Here is a 21,252-nt window from a genome sequence, read left to right as displayed (position 1 = left end):
TAACACTCAGTAAAAAAAAAAAAAAAAAAACCTGCATTAAGCCTCCTACTACAAGATCCTTACATCAAACGAAGGAATTCAGAGAGCTTCCCGACGTCTCCATGCATAAAGCAGTTCAAACTGCACCAGCCGCAGGGTGATGATCCACTGCAGTTCTCATATATCGTCTCTCCCTCATAAACAGGTGAGAGCCAATCTATTAACGGCATCTCCATATATCTGATCTGTCTCTGAGGGGCGGCACTAAATAATCACGGTAGTGAAAATATCTGCCCAGAGTGATTGCATACAGTAATGAAAACGGGTATTTTTGGAGGGCACAATAGGCTACATGGTTGTGGTTGATTTTTGTGATATATCTCGCAACCCTTTACTTAAAGATTTCATGAAAAGAATACGTTTTTGTGAGGAAAGAGTTCTGAAGATAGTCGAAGGAGAGCTGTACAATTAAGGCCCGGGTATACTTCATTTTCCACGCTCAGCTTCGTCTCGCGCACTGCACTCAACTCAAGTGCAAGCCTTTCAAACTAAACTCTTTTGGCGTCACACGGACAAGTGCACGGACCATTGTGGGAAATGGACAGCCGAAGTAAACTTTGGGCTTTATGCAGACTGAAGAGCATCTATTGTAAATGTTTATGTGTTGGGAGTCATTTAATAAAGTGAAGTGGTTTGAATTACACACCTTGTAACAGTTTTATTTTACTTTAGAAATGAAAGATATTTTGCATCCATTTTGTCGTGTGCCTTGGCTCGATACGTTTTTTATGAGTCGCATTTTCGCTACATCCAAAGAGCACTGGGATACAGGTTTTTAACTCCCGTGCAGACACGCCCAGACCCCAGGTTGTGAACCACTGGTGTAAACAACAGTCTGATAAATATAAAAACAAGTCTTGAAAGTTTCAGGTTCAAATGAACAAGAACAGTAGTTAAGAAGCTAGACACAGGGTTCGTACAGATTTTTAAGAGTGTAATTCAAGCACTTTCCCAGCAAGCAGTGGCAGTGGCAGTGGCAGTCAGTGTTTTTCAAGGGTGAGGAAGTGGTTAAAAATAAAATATAGCCTAATAATAATAATAATTTACTTAAAGAAAATCATTATTGGCCACAGATTGCAGTTTAAATGAACACACACATTGTGTCCATATACAATGTCTAACTGCTGTCTCAGCCAACCAATCAGACTCCAAAGTACCAGTAAATATAAACAAAATAATCATAGAATGTTTTAAAATTTGAAAATGTGTTGAAAAAATTATTAAATTAACAAGCAGATAGGGGAAAAAAAGTTGAATAATCCTAAAAATGTGCCATTTTTAACTATGATCAATATTTTGGCAACAGCTACATGTTTAAACCAGAAATAACATCGGATAAAATTAAGAACATTCATGTCATAAGAGAAGAAGCTCAAACTGAATGCTGATCTAAATTCAGCTCCATGCATAGTATGGCCTATATGATGCCATCATTGCACAACTATTTTTGTATTGGCATTCAAAATATCCTCTTGCCTCACAGGCTTACTTTTCATTAACCCAGCAGTGGGACATGCAAGGAAATGTGCTTCTGCCCTATCATACAGTAGCTACAGCACCTGTGGGCCTGTTCCCAGAATATTTACTGAAGTCTGGTAATGAAAACCAAAGTCAAAGTAATAAATGAGTAATAAGATTCAAAGTCCATGGAGTCTATTTAGCGGAAATATGGAAAACAATAAATTAGGCTACCGGTAGTAGATAAACTGCTTTTATTTTTTAAATGTAATTGCAATACATGTAATGCAATAAAATGTAAACAAAAACTGCTTTTAAATACACTATAGGCCTATATATTTAATATATTACTTTTTATAATTTTATACATTTTCTTATTCTGATAAAACTCCACCATAAAGAAACTTATTTTTAGATGGTGGCATGTACTAAACATCAACACTTGATGCTGGTGGTCTAATTGTGGACAAAGTGGAATAGCCATATATTCACTGAATTATTCTTTTTAGTTCCACAGAAGAAAATTATACATCTTTCAAACAACATGAGGGTTAAGAAATGATACAATCTGCATTTTTGTCTGAACTTACACTTCAAAAGTGAACAGTAAGATGAACCTTGACAACCTTTTCTTTACACAATCATTGGTCTCACTTGTTTCGGCCCTCTCGCATGAATGTGAAACCCAGTATTTTGAGGTCTTAACGTGCAATCTGTGAAACCAAACGCCCATGCGTTACTTCAACATGATCCCTGATAAGTAGCTAGGTGGCATGAACCTTGTGTGGGTGTATAAACTAAGGAAATGTCCATGCTCATTTTAATGTTAAGTTTTCTCTGGTAAAGAGTTTTTAGCTGAATGCAAACAAAAATAAATCTATCAATGTCACCAAGGCTGACAGTAACCAGCAACCACAGAAGCTCTTTCAAATGAAAACATCATAAGAGTAGACGACTTTTCCACAAAGCTCACACTTTTTAAAGCAATAAGCTTATGATAATATATTTAGAAGAAAAAGAAATGGCAAGCTAAAATCTCACATGGAGGTGTGGTACCTGAGGATAATAAAGAACTTTTGAAACCAAACACACTGATTGTCATGTTCAAAGCCCTATAAAGATCAACCTTATAACCATTATCGCAGTGAGACAGACACCACAAATTCTTAGGAGGTTGAAAATGTTTTGATGTAATTACACAAAAAAAATGCAATATGAAACCCATTGGTTGATAATACTCGATCTCACAGACAGGTTGGAACTAGATGGCAGCCCTGCCGGGAAAGTATTCCGCAGAGACCAAAGGAAATTCCCGGGTATTCTGTCATGAAAAAGTCTTTCAGTGGAAGTGTATAGGACACCAAACAAGACTCCTTCCAGATGAATTCGGTAAAGTTTCCAGAAAGCAGGTTGATCTATGTGAAGATTACGAAAACCAAACAAAGAAAAAAAAAAGAAAAGAAACAAAACACCTGGAGCATTTTCTTCAAACTCAAACCAAAGCCAGATCTACTGCATTTTGATCAGATCCAAGACAAACATACCCTTCGTGTCTCCAGCATGGCTCAACATGGACACTATTTCATTAGAAAGAGGTCAAACAATTCATCGGTTTTGCCGATTTATCGGTACCGATAGTTGATTGGTGGAGCTATCGTTATCGGCAAAAATCCACACCGATAGTTTTTCCGGGTTGCGCCCGTTGCTGAAGCGGCTGAGAAGAGTGTGCTGTCATTACACAGAGCGAGAGCGCTGAGAAGAGTGCGCTGTCATTACACAGAGAGAGAGCGGCCTCTAGAGGCGGAATAAAACTCACTGGCTGAGTTGTTTACATCAACACGTGAGGCAGCGCAGCACGGAGAGAACACGCTTCACGGAGAGCACTGACACTTCAGATGCGCATTTAAAACACTGACAGCGAAACGGTATGAATACAGAACACTAAAGTACCAGGGTTTTTCCTGCATAGTGAATTACGAGGCGGCCGCCTCCGTCAAATTTCGTGCCGCCTCCTGCTCTCGACAAAACTCGGACAGACAGTCACATGCTCAGATACACTTTTTCCACCGTGACGGTTCTGTCGCGGGTTCCCGGCCTGTGTCCATTCTCAAACCGTATAGTTTGCCGATAGTGCTGCACGGATCATAATCTGCGGGTCGGGCGGGCCAAGTAATAAAAACATAACATTCCATTTAATCAAGGGTGGATGACAGATAAATAATTATAATGTGTTGAGTTTATTAAAGACACGGAACCCTCATCACGGTAAAACGCAATGAACGTGCATCACTCTTTTACTTTCGTTTTCAACAACGTAATTCTCTTCAGAGAAAACCAATAAAGGAAAACACATCAGGGCTCGACATAAACGCTTGTCCGGGACACGTGTGTTTTTTGAAGGGACAAGTAAAAGAGAATTGTACTTGCCCGAACCAGACAAATGCCCTGATTAAAACAACTTTTAATATAAAAAAATAAAATAAAAAATAACTAGGGAATCACCGAAAACGTGAGGATGATTCTGATTTTATTTCATTTAATGTAAGTGGCGATTGATAGCCTATAGTTGATAATAATACAGGCCTACCTAATGTAGGACTACACACAGTCACAAAGTTGCGCTGTTGGCTCACGAAACATCACACGACCAGAGTGCTGTTTTCCTGAATACAATCACTATTGAAACCGAGACACTCATTTCATAACAGTTCAATAAACAAATAGTTAAAATTAAGTCACTTACATTTTAGACGCAATGACTGTTTTTGTTCTGTTTCAGCAGCGAAAATAGTTCCAAACAAACAAAGATCACAGCAGAACCTTAGCGCATCTCACAGGAACACTCAGTCATGTTTCATTACTGAATGATTCAGCGTTTTGAACGAATTGGTTGAGTCAAAGATTCAATTACCCATTCATAAACTGCCTCATTCTGAATAAATCAGCCGTTTGAATGAATGACTCAATGACTCGCTCATTAAGACAGTCGCCTGCCGCCACCTACTGGCGGTTTAGTTTCAAAGTATCATTCTTTTCAACATTCCTTATTTGAATATTAAAAAAAAATGTTTAAAACACTCATAATCTCATTTAATACAGTTGTAATTTTTCATTGTAAATTCTTTAATTTGATTTGTAACAGCCTAGTGTCTTATTATTCTAATTGAATGTATTGATCAAATTTAAGAATTTGCAATTAAAGATGGAGCATACATTAAATAAAATTAGGGAAAAAATAACTTTACAAAGGTAAAAAAAAAAAAAAAAAATCTGATAAGAGTGTTTTCCAACAGTGATGTAATGAAACATTGACAATTTAAATTTGAAGGGAGTAAAGCCTCTGTTTAGGCTATTAAGGAAATGCAATTTTGCCAAAAGAAGAACTTAATTTTAAATCAGCCTACTTCAGTGTGATACGTTACCATATTCTCATGCTTAACACTGAGAATTTGAATAATTGTAATGTGATGATCAGATGCAGATATCTAACTCAAAGAATATCATAGTTTGGGCGGTTGGCGGGTGGATTATTTATTTTTAACAGCAGATTCAGGTGACTCAGTGCACCAGATTAATGAATTTATCTTTATAAATGTACAAAATTTTCTTCCGGGAGGCATGCCCCCGGACCCCCCTAGAGGTACCGAGCTACACCCACAAAAATACTGTGGGGAACACAGTAGGCTATAAGATGGTCTACAGAAAATACAAATTTAATTCTCTAATTATTAAAATACATTATCAGGATTTTACCACCTCGTTTTGAGCTAGGAAAAACCCTGAGTACATACTGCCATATCATTATAAAGTAATTAATTTGTTGACTAGATGCTGCATTAGCAGGGAAGGAACAGAAGCATGTTTATTGTCGAGGCGGTGATGACTCTAACATTAGTACCTCGAGTACCCTGTTATTTTGATTAGATAATCATCAAGTGTTCTAATATAGACTCAAATAAAGTGAGAGACTATACATTTATGCAATTTAAATTACATTTTTAGCATTAACTAAGGTTAATAAATGATGTAGAACATTTTGTCCATTGTTAGTTTGTTAATGTCAAAATTTACTAATACATTTTAAATTGAGTTTTTATTTTTATTTTATCTGTTAACCTTAGTTAATGTACTATGAACTAACATGAATGATCAAGGTACAATCGTCTTGCTCAAATATTTATAGCCTACATGCTGTAAAAAAAAAAAAAATGTATATTGCATGATGCATAGTCCATGAAAGCTAGCTAATACATCCTTGTTAACAAATGGGACTTGCAAAGTGAAGTGTTACCTATGAAATGTACCTATGTTTCTAGGTTATAGCAAAAAAAAAAAAAAGTTTAATGTTTAAATTATTTTCTGTAGAATTCATTCTGTAGATCTTCTCATTTTAATATATTCATATTTATATATTTATTTCATTAGCACATTTCAGTTCAGCACTGTTTTACTTGAAGTGTTATGTTTTTTTATCCAGTATCCATTTTAAAAATATTGGTCGTTTAATCGGTTATCGGCACGTACGGTCAAACCTAAATATCGGTATAATCCACTATCGGTCGACCTCTACTATTAGCAAACAGAGGCGACCTGCCCAGATCAAGCAAACAGGCAGAACCCCCTTTCATCACAGGACTGTAATCTGAAGTCATGGTGGATCATTAAGATTTAGCCTAGGCCTAACTAACATTTTGCAGTAATATTTTACTGTCATCAAAAAACCCTCAAATTTTAAAAAAAGGCCTGAAATTTTACAAAAACCTAAATCCATTAATTCACCCACTTTATTTCCTTATTCTAGCTTACAGCTACAATGATGGAGGAAGATAAGCGGTATTTTTCTGAGTCACATACTAGTTCTCTTTTGAGATCACTTCTGGGAAGTGCAACTAAACAAAGACTAATACAGAATCTGATCCCAGAAGGAGGGGGTGAATTCTTAACTCTGTGACCTTGTGAGAGGGATTCCCATAAAATCCTAACATCTGTGGTTTACTTTCAGTATGCTGAATTAAAGAACAATCCAAGTTCTAAACAGTAAGTCTAAAAACATGTTGCAAACTGTTCCCTGTTGAGTTGGTAGAGGTCAAACAAGATTAGCTGAGTGAAGAGACAAGTAGTCCTAGAAAGAAGAAAAATTATATGCTTCAAATATACAACATTAAGACCATTCCAAGCAAAAATAAATATCGGGTTCTACCAGACTTATTGTCTCACTGACTGTTTACTTCAGTAAGCTTGAGAGTTTTTTTTTTTTACTTGGTATTAGTTTGTGACATTGAAACAATTGTATCAAATTACTATATCATTAAAACCTTATTTAAAAGCAAATATAGCTATTTTGTGATATATTGTTATTGTGAAATAAAATTACTCATTGGATTATTTTGGTCATAGCATTTTCATATGACAAATCTTATATTACTGAAGTGTTGAAAACAGCTCATAGTAACAGAACGCAATTGTACATAGGGGTTAAAGGGGTCACATGATGCGTTTTAATGTTTTTCTTTAGTGTGTAATGTAGGCTATCTGTTTGTGCATGTATACGATATGTAGTTACAAAGCTCAGTCCCCCATAAAGCAATGTATTCTATCTAACAGAGAACACTGATCTAGATCTGCATAAAGAGCCTCGATCAAAGTCCAGAGATTATTTCCTCAAACATCCACATCATAATGTGAAATATTATACACAAAGAAAGAAGGTAAGTTTTCAGTGAATTAAAGTGTTGTTGATATATAGTGGAGACGCTGTGTGTTTGGATGTGAAGGCAAAACCGCTTTTGCTTTCAGAGTTTAAGATTTATTTATAAAGCTGTTCTCAACCGCAAAAATTGCTTGTGCATTTTACAAACGACAGCTTCCTGAACTGGAAAAGTACAACACAGACTATACAAAGATTACTTGCCACTCTGAAACGTTCTGCTCAAGTCGTGCTTGCAAAGTTAGCATTTTCAGAATCCAACTCGGGCTCAAACTAATACGGTAAAACCGACAACATTATTATTACATTATTAACTTTGTGTTTACAAATGCTTTAGAAGCCTTGGGAAGCTGTAGCATGTGATTATGGGCCGTTACATTTCCGACACACGTTTGAGGTGGCCAATCACAACGCACTGGGTCAGCTGGCCAATCAGAGCACTCTGAGCTTTCCAGAAGGAGGGGCTTTGTATAGCATCAGTGCAGACTGGGAATAAAGGAGCAATGTACAGAATGTGAAAAATAATGTGTTTTTTAACATTAAAGCATGTTAAGCTATTATATTACACCCAATAATCAAAATAATGAACATTTAAAATAGCATCATATGACCACTTTTAAAGTAACAACGCTACTTTTTCCTCCACTGTCCTTACAGAGTCCTGATCCCTGATAACACATCTCAAACAGGCCTTGACAACACTAAGAATCCTTGATATACTACAATGGGTTTGGTTGGAAAAAAATATATATTTTGAATTGTAAACTTTGACTTTGGCTACAACACATAGATAGGATTGGTCGTACTTGAACAGTCATTCAGATGTTTATACAAACCCAATAACAATAGTACTACTTCACCTTCAAGCTCACAGAGGAGAGCAGATGATGTCAGAATATAGGGGATCCTCTAGATGAAATAGATTCTTTTTTCCCCACTATTATTACATTTATAAGACAATTTACTTTGTTCATCTTACGGGACACAATTTGATTGCCCTTGTTTGCCATGTTGCCAACGTTAGCAGATAAATGATTGATGAGGTAGGCTAAAGTTTCCAACTCAAACAGAACATGGTCAAAGAGATACCAAGTCAATGGCTATTCATGCCAATTATCATGGAAAAAAACACAACATGAGAAGAACCTGTCTCTCATACACTGGCTCCAGAAGTTCTTTTTCATCACTTAACGCGACAGTATTTATGTCATATCCAAATTATAAGTCACACGGACTATATTTTTATTGCTTTTTTGTGCTTTTTGGAGTTTATTTACATAATTTCGACATTCAGCAAATATAAAAATTGCTGACAATTTAATTTAATTGTTTGCCATTTTCATAAAATTCTGATTGCATTTTTAATGAAAGGTTTGGGGCTAAATTTCTGAGATTGCTGGAACACACCCGCTTTTTAAATTCCTGTCTATCTATATTCCCGCTTCTAAAAGCAACAAAACAGCTGACGCTGGAAGACAGTGACCTTGACTGAGCGCAAAGGGGATCACTAGTATTTTGCTCTGCCTTATTTCACTTTGACTGCCAGCACACTTCACCATCTATAGAAGTCAAACTGAGTTGGCCATCCTCCCATCAGCTAATTTTAGGTAGTAGTTTCCAGAGTGCAGCCCCCGCAGTGAGTTTGAGAGAACTCTCCCTAGAGCAGTAGAAACGGGGGTGAGATTGGATCACTTTCACGTGACATGGGTAGGTTTGGGTTTAGAGGGTGAAGAAAATGTATTGAACAAGTGTTTTGGCAATTCCATGTTTATATTATATTTATAATCATATCCAAAGAGTTCTCAGTCTTAATGGTTTCAAGTATAGATAGATAGACACACACACTATATATTTGGGGTGTAATGGTTCTCTGTTTTAAAAAAACAACAACCATATTGTTCTCCACCCACACTTGCACTGCGGTTCATCTTAAATCTGATGACATCTATAATATGGTTTGTTGAAAATAATGTGTAAAATAGACAGTTCGGCTAATGTATGTTTCTGTCAATGAACAGGCTACGCATTCTATAATAAATATATTATTTGGGATACTGTTTTTCATACAAATACCATAGAAAACATTTAGTTTCATTTTGCCATTGTAGTGAGGTGCTATATGCATGCGTGGTTTTTACTGTGGTTGTCATGATCTAAATCATTGTATGCTATGGAAGACCAATGGTTTAATAAAACTCAAAGTCAGAATATTAAAATTTTACCATATAAAAATGAGGTTGTTACAATTTTTACAGATGTTACTGTTTAAATTTACATCTGCATCCTAACTCAAGCTACTACTACTGTCAACTCAAGCTACTGAAACACAAAACATGTAATATAATTAATATTGCAGCCTGCTGCAAACTGTGCCAAAGATACGTGCCATCAAAGTTAGGCAACACAATACTGTTTCATGACTTGAAACAAGATCACCCGTTAGCAATTGCAGAAGAAACCTTTTTTTCAACTAAGATATTTATTTTGTTAAGGAACAATGACTGAAAAAGTGTAAAGAATTAAAACACGAAGTGTTTGTCATGTTTTGACAATAAAGAGTAGTTTAAAACCACAATTAACGGCCTGGTTTCAACAACTTTCACTTTGGAGCAAAAATCAGCCTTTAAACTTGAAGAAAAAAAAAAAAGCACAAACATCAATTTAATTGATCAAAAACCTTCAGACACCAATCAACAAATTTTCCCTTTAATCATCATATATAGGTCTTGAAATTAATCGTGAAATTGACCGTGGCGGGTAAAGCATAAAGCATAAACTCACTAGCCAATTTGGCGGGTTATGATTCATAAATGATCTAAATCATCTATCTTCAAAATATCTGTTAAACATTCCTTTTGGATTGAGCTATATTTAGATTTTACAATAAAAATAAAAAATAAATAAATAAAAAACGCTGGTACAATTATAAGAGAAGTTACAGAGAATTTTATTTTTATTTTGTTTTCTATTTTATTTTAATATTATCTGCAGTGATTGAGTAAATCTGAAATTGATTCAATGATTCATAATCAGATTTCATAATAAACAGATTTAAATCTAAGTTGTGACTTTGATCATTTGTTTATTTATGATATTTTTGTTTTGGCTAGTAGAAGTTCTTAATGGCCGTTTACTTAATTTAGTAGCCAATTTGGTATATGATTAAAACCCTGATCATATATAAAATATTTGACCTAATTTAACTGCAATAATCAGATACCAATAAAATATAGTACTTTCAGCTAGGGGTGGTGTGGGTATGGCAAAAATATATCATTTGTTTTCAGATAGGATCACGATCCACAATCTTATGATGATTCTTTTTCATGTTGGTTTTAAAAGACTATTTTGCAAGTCACTGAGCAGTAGAGCCAAACTTCCCTAACAAGTTCCCTATTTTACATATTTTACCTTAAAGCTAACAAAAGAAAAAAGAATGACAGACCATTTAGGCCAAAGTAGGTGAGGGCGATATGACCAAAATCGTATTTCACTTTTTTTTTTTTCCATTATTTTATCTTTGTTATTAAAAATAAAAACAAAGATGCAAATTACAAATAATTATACAAATACAATAAGATACAAATGAAATAAACAGTGCTTTACTATTTTTACAGAAGGTGTATTTACTGTAACAGTATCATTCAAGTAAAAAACTGAATAAACAATGTAATAAAAAAAACTATATAGATTTTACTAAAGGACTTAAATATATATTGATTCTTAAAGCTACTGAAATTATTCAGTCAAGAGCAGTGAGTGATTTTCTCTATGTACTTTGTTGTTTGATTAGCATTAATGACACAGACAGCAGCAGGTATATTAGGTTGCTGTCACTTTAAGACCTAATGCACATACCATTATCTAATATACTACTGACACAAATCTGAACGGTTTACATTCACTTAAGAATGTTTATGTAAAAATTACTGTTTATGTAAACCTTTTTTGTAATAAGACTTGCGCTGTGTGACAGGCTTTTTGTGTGTGAGAAGTTTAACTAACAAGGCTTTAAAACACATGCGGATAATAACATTTCGTCATGGTGAAGAACTGAAATGTCACGCGAGCGTAACCAATACCGCAGTGTTGCTAAACATGCTGTGAATGTACATCGCGTTGTACAGTATTTTGGGATGGCAGCGCCAGAGCTGCAACTGATAGAATGTGCACTGTAGCACGATACTATACAATCTCTCTTCAAAGGCAGATCGTGAAGACATTTTAATCGTTCAGAATCTAATATCATGATATCGCACACACTTACTTTCAGCATTATTGAACACATTTTACGTTTGAATTAATTTCACAGATTTCCCCCCAAAAACCAAAAATATCAGTCAATAAGTATAAACATTCTGTGTTGGCCTAGCTTTCAGTGGTTTAAGATTTAGGGTTCTCACACTTTTTGTACAATGAATGTACTATGACGTACTAATACTATGACATTTCCATGGAAAAGTTATAACGTAAAGGAAATTTGGAGCAAAGAACTGCATGAAGAACAAACGTACACATGAAATATCACACAAATGTGTGAGAGTTTAATCAAACATCTGAGATGGACATGATTTCCAGAAGCATGGGCATGTTTACACTTACTTAGAGACATGGCTGAAAATAAGATTCCAAAGATGGCAACCTACACCAAGATAACAGAATGTGATGCAATCATAAGGTTTTGCTTTATACTAGCACCTGCAGATGCTATAGCAGTTTAAGTCAATTTCCATTAGGCATGCTACTATTAACTCAATGTTAACAGAGTTATAAGAGCATAAGTTACTAAAAAGTAGTGCTGCACGATTAATCGTATCGCAATCGCGATGTCAAGCCTACGTGATTATATGACGCAAAATGCTGCGATTTTATATTAAATTAACAAATTAGCGCTGTTAACGCAAATAATGCAGCATCTGTTCATTTTTGGCATCCTTTGGCTAGTGTTACATGATCCTGCTCTTATTCAGGCAAATGCTTTTAAACCATGTGCGATAAGACAAAAAAGAACGCGCTGCCTGTGAATGTCCTCCTGACACACACACACATACACACGACCCAAAGATAGACGCACGCCAGTATCAAGTTCTCTTTCGCGGTAGAACGAACAACACGCATGTATGCCAAAATGAACGCGCTGTCAGTGAATGTCCTCCTGACACACACACACACGACCCACAGATAGACGCGCGCCAGTATCAAGTTATATTTCGCTGTAGAACGAACAACACACATGTATGCCAAAATGAACGCGCTGCCTGTGAATGTCCTGACTTTGACACACAGAAAGACTCGCGCTTATATTGTGCGTGCGCACAAAACAGCATGCCAGAATACAGTTCTCTTTCGAGCTTGAACGAACAATAACACACTATTATGCCAAAATGTCTTTTTGTCGAGTATCTTCATAACATAAGAGTAGTCTTATGATGAACGTTAAGAGTTGTGACTCGTGAGAGAATGAGGCGCGTGTGAGATCCGCGTCTCTGACAGCAGCGGCTGATCTTAAAGGGACAGTACACAGTAGCCACTAATTATATATGTCGCTAAAGTTAATCAAAGAACAAAGGGAACAGAGAAAAACACTCACTGCTCTTGACTAAAGAACTTCTTTAGGCAGATTATCACTAATCTGTGTGTGCATTTATTTTCCTTGAGAACTAAGCAAGTTGACTCATGAAACCATTTGTTTATTATATCGCATATCGCAATCGCAATATTGACCTCAATTATCGCAATATGACTTTTTCCCCAAATCGTGCAGCCCTACTAAAAAGGAAGCGGAAGTGTAAAATTCACAACTTGGTCATAGTCAGCTGTAAAAGTGGGGGTGAAGTAAACTGCCTAACAGATTGTGACTTAAGATGTAATCCGCCAGGCAACAGCAGAGGCTTGAGTGGATTAGTTACCCACACCTATGCGATTACACGAGTCATCAAGCAGGACACAGTCCGAACCGACAGCTAATCAAATGCGCATTCTCAAGCATTAAGGCTGATTTATACTTCTGCGTCAGACCTACGGCGTGAGTTCGACGCAGAAGTATAAATTGGGCTTTAGCTTCAATGTACTGATTAAAATGAGAATGGCTCTTCAGTCACATGAAAAGTTTTACCTGCCATAACAGTAGTGCTGAATGCTTCCACAAGAGTTACACAAAACTAAATTAAAATATCAAAACTATCATGTTTAAATTTCAAGATGATAAATTCACACTACTTGCAGAATGTACTCCTAGTAGCAGCAATACTTTAAAACTCTGTATGAAGGTTCCAGCATTTGTTCTTTGTATAAAGCGCAGGATAGTCGAATAAATGAGGTGAAGAAACAAACAGATCTAATGGAGGACAAAAACCTAAATTGATGGAAGTTTGTGACAGGAGGTTTACCCATAATATTATAGCAGATGTGTTACCCACCACAAGTTTTACCACTGCACAAAAGTAAATGTAAAAATATTTTTAGTTTTAGTTAGACAAAGTTAATTCTTTGTCTGTTTTTAATTTTGCCAGTGCATCAATGTGACATTCAAGGCATTTCCTTTGATGCATTCAGGAAACAAGATGGAGCATGATGATCTTACAATAAAAATAAACAAATGTAGCCACCATTTCAACATTCAAACTGAGGTTGACAATATTTACAAAGGTTCCCTGCATTCAAAAGTTATTATTTGATTACATATGCAACCGGGCTCTAAGAAAAAAATCATCTATTACCAGTTGTTTTTACCCTATTCTACAAAGTACTTTCAAAACATCACTTCCTTTCCCATGGTGATGTGAGAAGAATGGTTTAGCCCCTGCCTGTTGCATTGTGGGGTCAAATAGTTCTACAGAGTCAGCGTAGCTTTAGAACACAAGGGAAATTGTTTTACATCAGTGGCGTTTCCTGACTGGTAATTCCACAAGGACTTTAGTTGTATAACATTCACAGACAGCTAGAGATTTTAGAATGTTTTCAATGATCTATTGGTGAGAAAGAAGGATGTGCTTCAGAATATTTTTTACAGAAAATACAGATCAATGCCCAAACAGAACAACTCTGCCAAACTCAAGAAATTTAACGTTCAATATAGTGACCAAAATATTAATGCAATAAGTGCAATTAATTGGCCATTGTGAGATAACCATCATAAATTTCAGCTGATGACTATTTCAGTCTTTTGTTTGTACATACCTGTAGTACCGTGACTGGAGGTACGTTGAGCAGACTGCTTTGGAGACGTGACTGGCTGAGCCAAAGTCTATGACTTTAACTCGGTAGGGCTGCCGTACAGGGTCCACCAGCATTATGTTCTCAGGCTTTAGGTCCGCGTGAATCAGTCCCATGGCCTTCAATTTTTTGAGTGCCATGGCCACCTGCTGAAGAATGGGACGGATTACCTTCAGAGGTAGCGGGCTGAATTTGTTTTGCTTGAGGAAGTCGTACAGGTTCTGCTCCAGCATCTCAAACACAAGGCAGGTGTGGCTGCGGTGCTGGAAACACTCGAAAGCTCGCACAAGATTATGCTCGTCTGCATTCTCACTGCTGAGGCGGGCCAGGATACCCACCTCAATCTGGCCCTGTCGTGCATATGATGGATGATTCTTCAGGATCTTCACTGCCACAATATCACTGGTGCCTCGTTTCCAGCATTTCACAACCTGTCCGAAAGTACCACGGCCGAGGAAGTCTAATACCTCATAGGTGTTCTTCAACGAGCAAAGCAACTCATGCTGCACCAACTGGTAGTCTCCATCCCCATTTCTGGAATTTCCACCTTGCTTTGAAGGCCCTCCACCGACCGCCGCTGGCACTGCAACCGGTGGGTTTCCCACGTTTGATTGCAACATTGCAGGTAACATTGACAGGTCCTCTACAATCTGCATGGCGCTCCCCAAGTTCTCAAGCTCCCCGCTCTTACGTTTCAGCCCGCATCTGTGGGAGCTGTCTTGCAAGTTAAAACCTCCACAGTCTTTCCGTTCACCTTTGTCCTCTCCTCCACCACCTTCACTGTTACCTCCACCCTGTCCTCCACCTCCTTCTTGACTGCCGCTTCCCTCTCCCCTACCCCTTCCAACTGCCCCTGTAGCTCCACTGCTGCAACCCCTTCCTTTGTCCTTGTGCTCTGGCCCCTTTTCCTGAGAGGAGATGCCCCCTTTTTGCTGCTGGGTCGCTGTGGTTGTATGCTGACGTCGCACGCCGTGTACAGTAGCCGTCTGCAATAGAAAATCCTGCCCGTGGTGTCTGCCAAACAAAGAATCTTGTGTCTTCAACGAAGCGGTGAGTTTTGTCGGGTAAGCAATGCCAAGGGTTCTACCATTCAAGTAAGTCTGTGGGTAGGCCCTCTCATGGTAAACACAGTTCCTGGGCTCGACTTTGAGTTTCTTCACACTACAAAAGGCACTTGTCTGAGTTTGAAAAACATGTGGTGGGTAGACCAAGACTTGTGAGGCCATACCTGTAAACACAAGAAAACCAGATACAGATCATGCTAAAGTTTCGTTTAAAAAAAAGAAAAAAATCAATAATTGTAACATTTTCAAAGTAACTTTTTCATTTTCAAAGAAAAATTTACATTTAGGACTGGGTTCACACAGAACGCCTTTCTGCTGTTTTAACTTGAGCGCCGCGTTTTGAGAATGCGGTGTTATGTGTAGGGATGTGTGTGACGGCTAATTTCATTAACGTTTAAACGGAAATTTTGCAGCCGACTAGTCTAAACCTCCCTCCTACATTATTATTAAGGTCCCACTTTATATTAAGTGGCTTTAAGTACTATGTACTTACATTGAAATTAATCATTTGATACAATGTACTTATTGTGTAACTACATGTTTTTACATTGTACTTACATTTTAAAAATTCCTGCATGTAATTACAGCTGTAATTCATTTATGTAATTACATTTGTAATTACACAGTTGACCCTTCCCTTACACCTTAAACCTAACCAATCCACCACACCTGTCCCTAACCTTACCCTAACCTCACACCTCAATAGCAGCAAAAGTGTTTTACAATACAACATGAACACAATAAGTACATTGTACTTATTTTTTGATGTAAGTACATAGTACTTAACACCACTTAATATAAAGTGGGACCATTATTAATAATGGTTATTAATAATAATAAATCCTATGGTGCTGAAGAATGAATGGAGGCTTATGCTCCTTGGTCGACTGAAGGTTGTCATGGAAATGTTAAGGGGAGACACCCCAGATGAATAGAAAAAAAAAAAAAAAAAAAAAAAAAAGATATCAGCATGAAACTTCCCCAGTTGATTACTGACATTAAGACAAATATCTTTTGTATTAAAGTTTTTAGAATATTTATGTTTAAATATGCAAATGAGGTATTATATCATTAAATATGCACTAATTTGCATATGTTTCCAGAAGAGAAATCTGAACATTGGATAAAGCCAGATTCAAAATTCTTGTTTTATTTTGTTGACATATTAGAGTCAAAGGTTTTTACAGAGGGTATTTTGGATCTCTTTTTAGCACTCCATTAATCAGAAAAAACTGTCAACAGCCATAAAAAAAATTAAAAAAAATAATTCGGCCCGGTTTTAGGTATAAAATGTTGTATAAGTCAGAATCTGATTGAATGATATATAAACAAACCCCTTTGTAAAAACTTAAGAATATAGATAGGAATACAACTGGAAAGTTTGGTGAATGTAAGTGCTGCTGAAGTGGAGATTTCTGGCTCAGAGTATGAGAAAAAAACCATTTTGAGAAAACAGTCTTTAAAGATTTGTATTGTAAAAATGTATTCTTTTTTAGTGGAAACAACCATTTACAGACACAATATCTTATCAAATCATTAGCAACAACAATACAAACCACCTAAAACACATCAAAACGTATAACACAGCATTTATGGCCTTCAACTGAACAGAACCCCAGTAAAAAAACTGTCAAAAACACACACAAACGGTCCCATGTCAGATGTCAGAGCACGTCACGTGATGCATCTGAATGAATCATCTTTTGGTCTTTTCATCTTTTAAATCTTTTGGTTTGTGCAAAAGACCTGAGATGCGAGCAAAATGGTTTAATAGCGTCTAGCATTGAAAAACTGAAAAAGTAGCGCAGAAATATATTCTGTGTGAACTAGGACTGATCAAATAATTAGTCTTTATCTTTATCTTTTTAAAATTCACATCCCTGGTCTCTATTCAATAATCATTAATAAAATGACTAATGTCTGTAAGGCATTTTCCTCAATTTGTTGTGACACCACCTAACTTGATGTAAACAACTTATGTAGGGTCATTGATCCTATTGAGTACAGTGGCTTGCATCATCAGGCTGACATCATACTTGACCTTTGCCCCTATGCTACAGCAGCAATTAGCAGGCTGCCTTGAGCAGCCAATGACAAGCCAAGAAAATGTCATAGGCCTATACAGCAGAAGGTTGAGTTCCTGCCTCCAACACCCACCAAAGCTCTTTCCATTAACGCTGTAAAGGGAAACAACTAACTGTTCACAGGTTCAAATGACCGTTTCATATCGGTTTCCATGTATCGAGGTCTCGAGGCAACAGCTGTTTCTAAATAAGCATTACTTAAAGTGGGGGAAAAAAGAGACACCAGGATATGTCTTGGCTATTCTCAATAAATGTCAAATTTAGGAAGCACTGTCTAAAGGCCTAAGCAGTAATAGTGATGCTTTCCTTAGCAAACAAATACCAATAATTAGTTATCCACATTGACTTAATGCAAAAATGCATTAAGCAAAGCTAACCGCTGTCTTTGAGTCAAAAGTTGTGGTACTACTCGAACTCTATTTACACTGAATTCTGCTCTGGGGTCAAACTTACCTTTGATTTGTACTCAAGAAAAAAAATGTTAAGGAAAGGGAACAAGATAAGAGTGTATTTTCAGCAGCAGACCACATGACCACAATTTTGAAAAGACATTGCCAATTTCACATTCATTTGGCTGACATCCAGAGCAAACTTTGTGGCTTGTCCAATTCCAGTGCTTCCCACAGGATTTTGTGAAACTGTGGTGGGTGGACCTTGGTCCCATTTTGTACTTTTTAAAGTTAAATTAATCAATCTGGTGCACTTTGAGAGTTCAAAATTAAGAGCTCCAACCAGGGTGGGAATTATGTAATTTTAGGGGCAAGGCCATTTGGCCTCCACCTTTTCTTTTTTTTTAGGGGCACCAAGGCCATATGACAGGGCACAAAGGCCATTGAGTACAATTCGATGGTTTTCCCATTCAGATTGATACCATAACATCCTAATTTGGAATAAGACATGGATTATGACTTTTTTAATAAAAAAAACTTTTTTTAATGAGAGAGAGAGAGCGCCATTACATCCAGAAGGTATACACCCTCACACAACAATAGAAACAACATAAATGCCAATAAAAGCATTCAGAAACACCACAAATGCCAATAAAAGCATTCAGAAACAACACAAATGCCAATAAAAGCATTCAAAATATTCATTCAGTCCTCTATATCATGTGAGTGTGAGAGAGAGAACCATTTCATCCAGAAGGTATACACCCTCACAATCATTATCGCTCAGCGCTCAACGCAGTTTGCTTCACGCTCCACTCAAATCGCCCCCCGCTCGCTCCAAAAAAGGAAAAAAAATCTATATGTATATCACTTGTAGCGGTCCCCAAGCTTTTTTGCGCCACAGATCGGTTTAATATCAGACAATATTTTCACGGACCGGCCATCAAGGTGTGGCGGATAAATACAACAAAATAAAATGATACGAACGGCATAAAAACTGGGGTATTTTTTTTGCCTATATAATAAACGTGAATCTAATGTGTAGGCCTACTAGCAACTTTATTAGCAGCGTCCTCTAACATCGCGCCTAAAAACAACTGAGAAAGTCTGAACACAATCAAAATACCCCCAAAAGAAAAATCTCTCTATGTTTTCGGTGCTGATGCGATGTAAGGGTGGCGCTGCTGCCAATAAAGCACCTAAAAGCTGTCACAACGAACCGGCAAAATTAATGAATATGTAAAATATAGCAGGAGACATTTTAATTGTTTACTAATAAACCAGTTTTTTTTTTTTTTATGTCTGTGTCGGCTGGAAAGATGCTGACTCACGATCTTCGCAGTAGTGAACGCGCCAGAGAGAAATGCACATTTCATACGGATTACATAAGAGAGAAGTCTGTTTTCTATCGTTTTGAATTGTTCTGTTTAAAAGTAGACATTTCAAGCTTTATATATATATATATATATATATACGTCTCAGGTCTGTGAGGCAAGTAGGCTATACGCTGAGTTTCGGTTCATTTATGAGACAAGCTCCAGTTTCGCCGGCGCCTTCGTGTCGTGATTATCTATTTTCTAATATATTCACTTCTAATTTATTAAATCCAGACAATTGGTTGATGAAACATTGATTAAAATTAAGATACAATTAATACAAAACGAAATTAAATTTAAAGACAGGCTTTGTGCTTTCTGCTTGAGGTCTCTGTGACAGTTTTATAAAGCAGTCTTTTAGTGCCGCTTTCAGAGCGCTCACGTCCGTAACGGAGAACTGTCCAGTCTGTAACATTGTTTTGTTTTGTTTTTTTGTGAAATAAATTTCTAAATAAATGCGACTTATAGTCCAGTGCGACTTAGGCTAGGCATATGTGTTTTTTCTTCTTCATGGCGCATTTTTTGACTGTTGCGATTTATACTCCGGAGCGACTTATTAATAGTAGGCTACACCTGTATGACTTCTCATTTTCCTTTTTGAAGTACTTTTTGAACTCCATTATTGAGCTGAGTTTTGACTGAAAATAGTCTACTGTTGATGACTGTGCAAGACAGATGGATTCAGGGTCAGGCTTGACTGAGCATGCTTCAGACTCGTGGTGTGAGCGGAGCGAAACTGGAGCCGGAAATAGGGCGACGCTCCGTCCTTTTGAAATTGCCGCTCTGCGCTCTGTCCAAGATCCGCCCGCTCGTGCTCCCTGCTCGCTCCCGCTCCACTCCGCTCACATGCTCTGCTTTATACATGGAACTTGGACAGGGCCAGGGCACACAGGCCACTGTGGCCGTACGATGATTTTTTTTTCACGGGGCATGAAGGCCAAAGTGTAGGGCAACGGCGGCCATGGCCGCGTGGCCGCGGTATAATTCCCACCCTGGCTCCAACCCATGTTCAGTGTGCAAACTGAACAAAGAAAAAGTCTGTGCTTTGACTTGTATCTGAACTAAAGGGGACTCAAACCTCTCGTCTCAGTCTACATCAAAGTAATAGTCGAGTAGTCCTACGCTACAGACCAGTTAATGAATGGGAAGCACTGAAATCTATTTGTGGCGGTCAATGTTGATATTGTGGTGGGCCACCACAGATAATCAATGTATAGGAAACACTGGATTCAAGTTAAGGGCTGAAACACTCTTAAAAATCTCAAGAGCAACTTTTCTATAGAGTGCAAACAGCTAACAGAGGCGTAACAAAGTTAGAAAGGGTATAATGTGAGAAATCACAACATAAGAAAAAGTAGGCCATTCCAAGGAAAAAAAAAATGAACAAATATTATCCAAAACGAATCTTGCTGTTAACACAAATCATATCACAGATGATCACTGAATGTTTTTCAGTTGTCTAAATTACACTAATTCTACTATAATTTCTGGCTATTTGTTATTTGACAATCATCATGTTGTTAACTTAGTTTCACACAAATTTATGCTGGCTATCTTTATGCAACTATCCTTTTAATTACAGAATTATGAACTGATTAGGACGCTGGTTTATATTTAACAAACAGACAAGGATATTTAAGGAAATGTTTAGGAAGAAGACGCATTGCATCTCTTTAAAAAGTACCATGGAAATACCATGTTTTCGATCGTCTTTATTATTTTTTTTGTACCCAGGATTTTGGAGTTTTTACCGTAAAAAGTACCAAAGAAACCCATTCCTTTAATGTACATTATTTTAAAATAATTAAACTGCCAGGTCTATGCAATTGGACAGCATAAAATAAATATGTACTCAGGGCTCGACAATAAAGACTGCCGATGGCCCGGGTCCAGCGTAAACGACGTTCGGAATTAGAACAG

At 37.0% G+C, this 21,252-nt stretch overlaps 1 protein-coding gene across 2 annotated transcripts in view; it reads right to left on the bottom strand.

The window, feature by feature from the left end:
• Positions 1–21,252, bottom strand: part of hipk3b (homeodomain interacting protein kinase 3b) — an 89,559-nt gene that overhangs the window by 55,834 nt on the left and 12,473 nt on the right. For both annotated transcript variants that reach the window (XM_084124749.1, XM_084124750.1), the window contains exon 2: positions 14,384–15,647. In XM_084124749.1, coding sequence (XP_083980875.1) covers positions 14,384–15,645 — 1,262 coding nt within the window. In that variant the 5' untranslated portion in view covers positions 15,646–15,647. The remainder of the gene's footprint in view (positions 1–14,383; positions 15,648–21,252) is intronic.

The sequence above is a fragment of the Abramis brama genome (genome assembly GCF_963993115.1).
Source record: "Abramis brama genome assembly, chromosome: 9".
Lineage (NCBI taxonomy): Eukaryota > Metazoa > Chordata > Actinopteri > Cypriniformes > Leuciscidae > Abramis > Abramis brama.
Note: the sequence above shows the minus strand (reverse complement) of the source record. Positions and strands in the feature narration are given on the sequence as shown.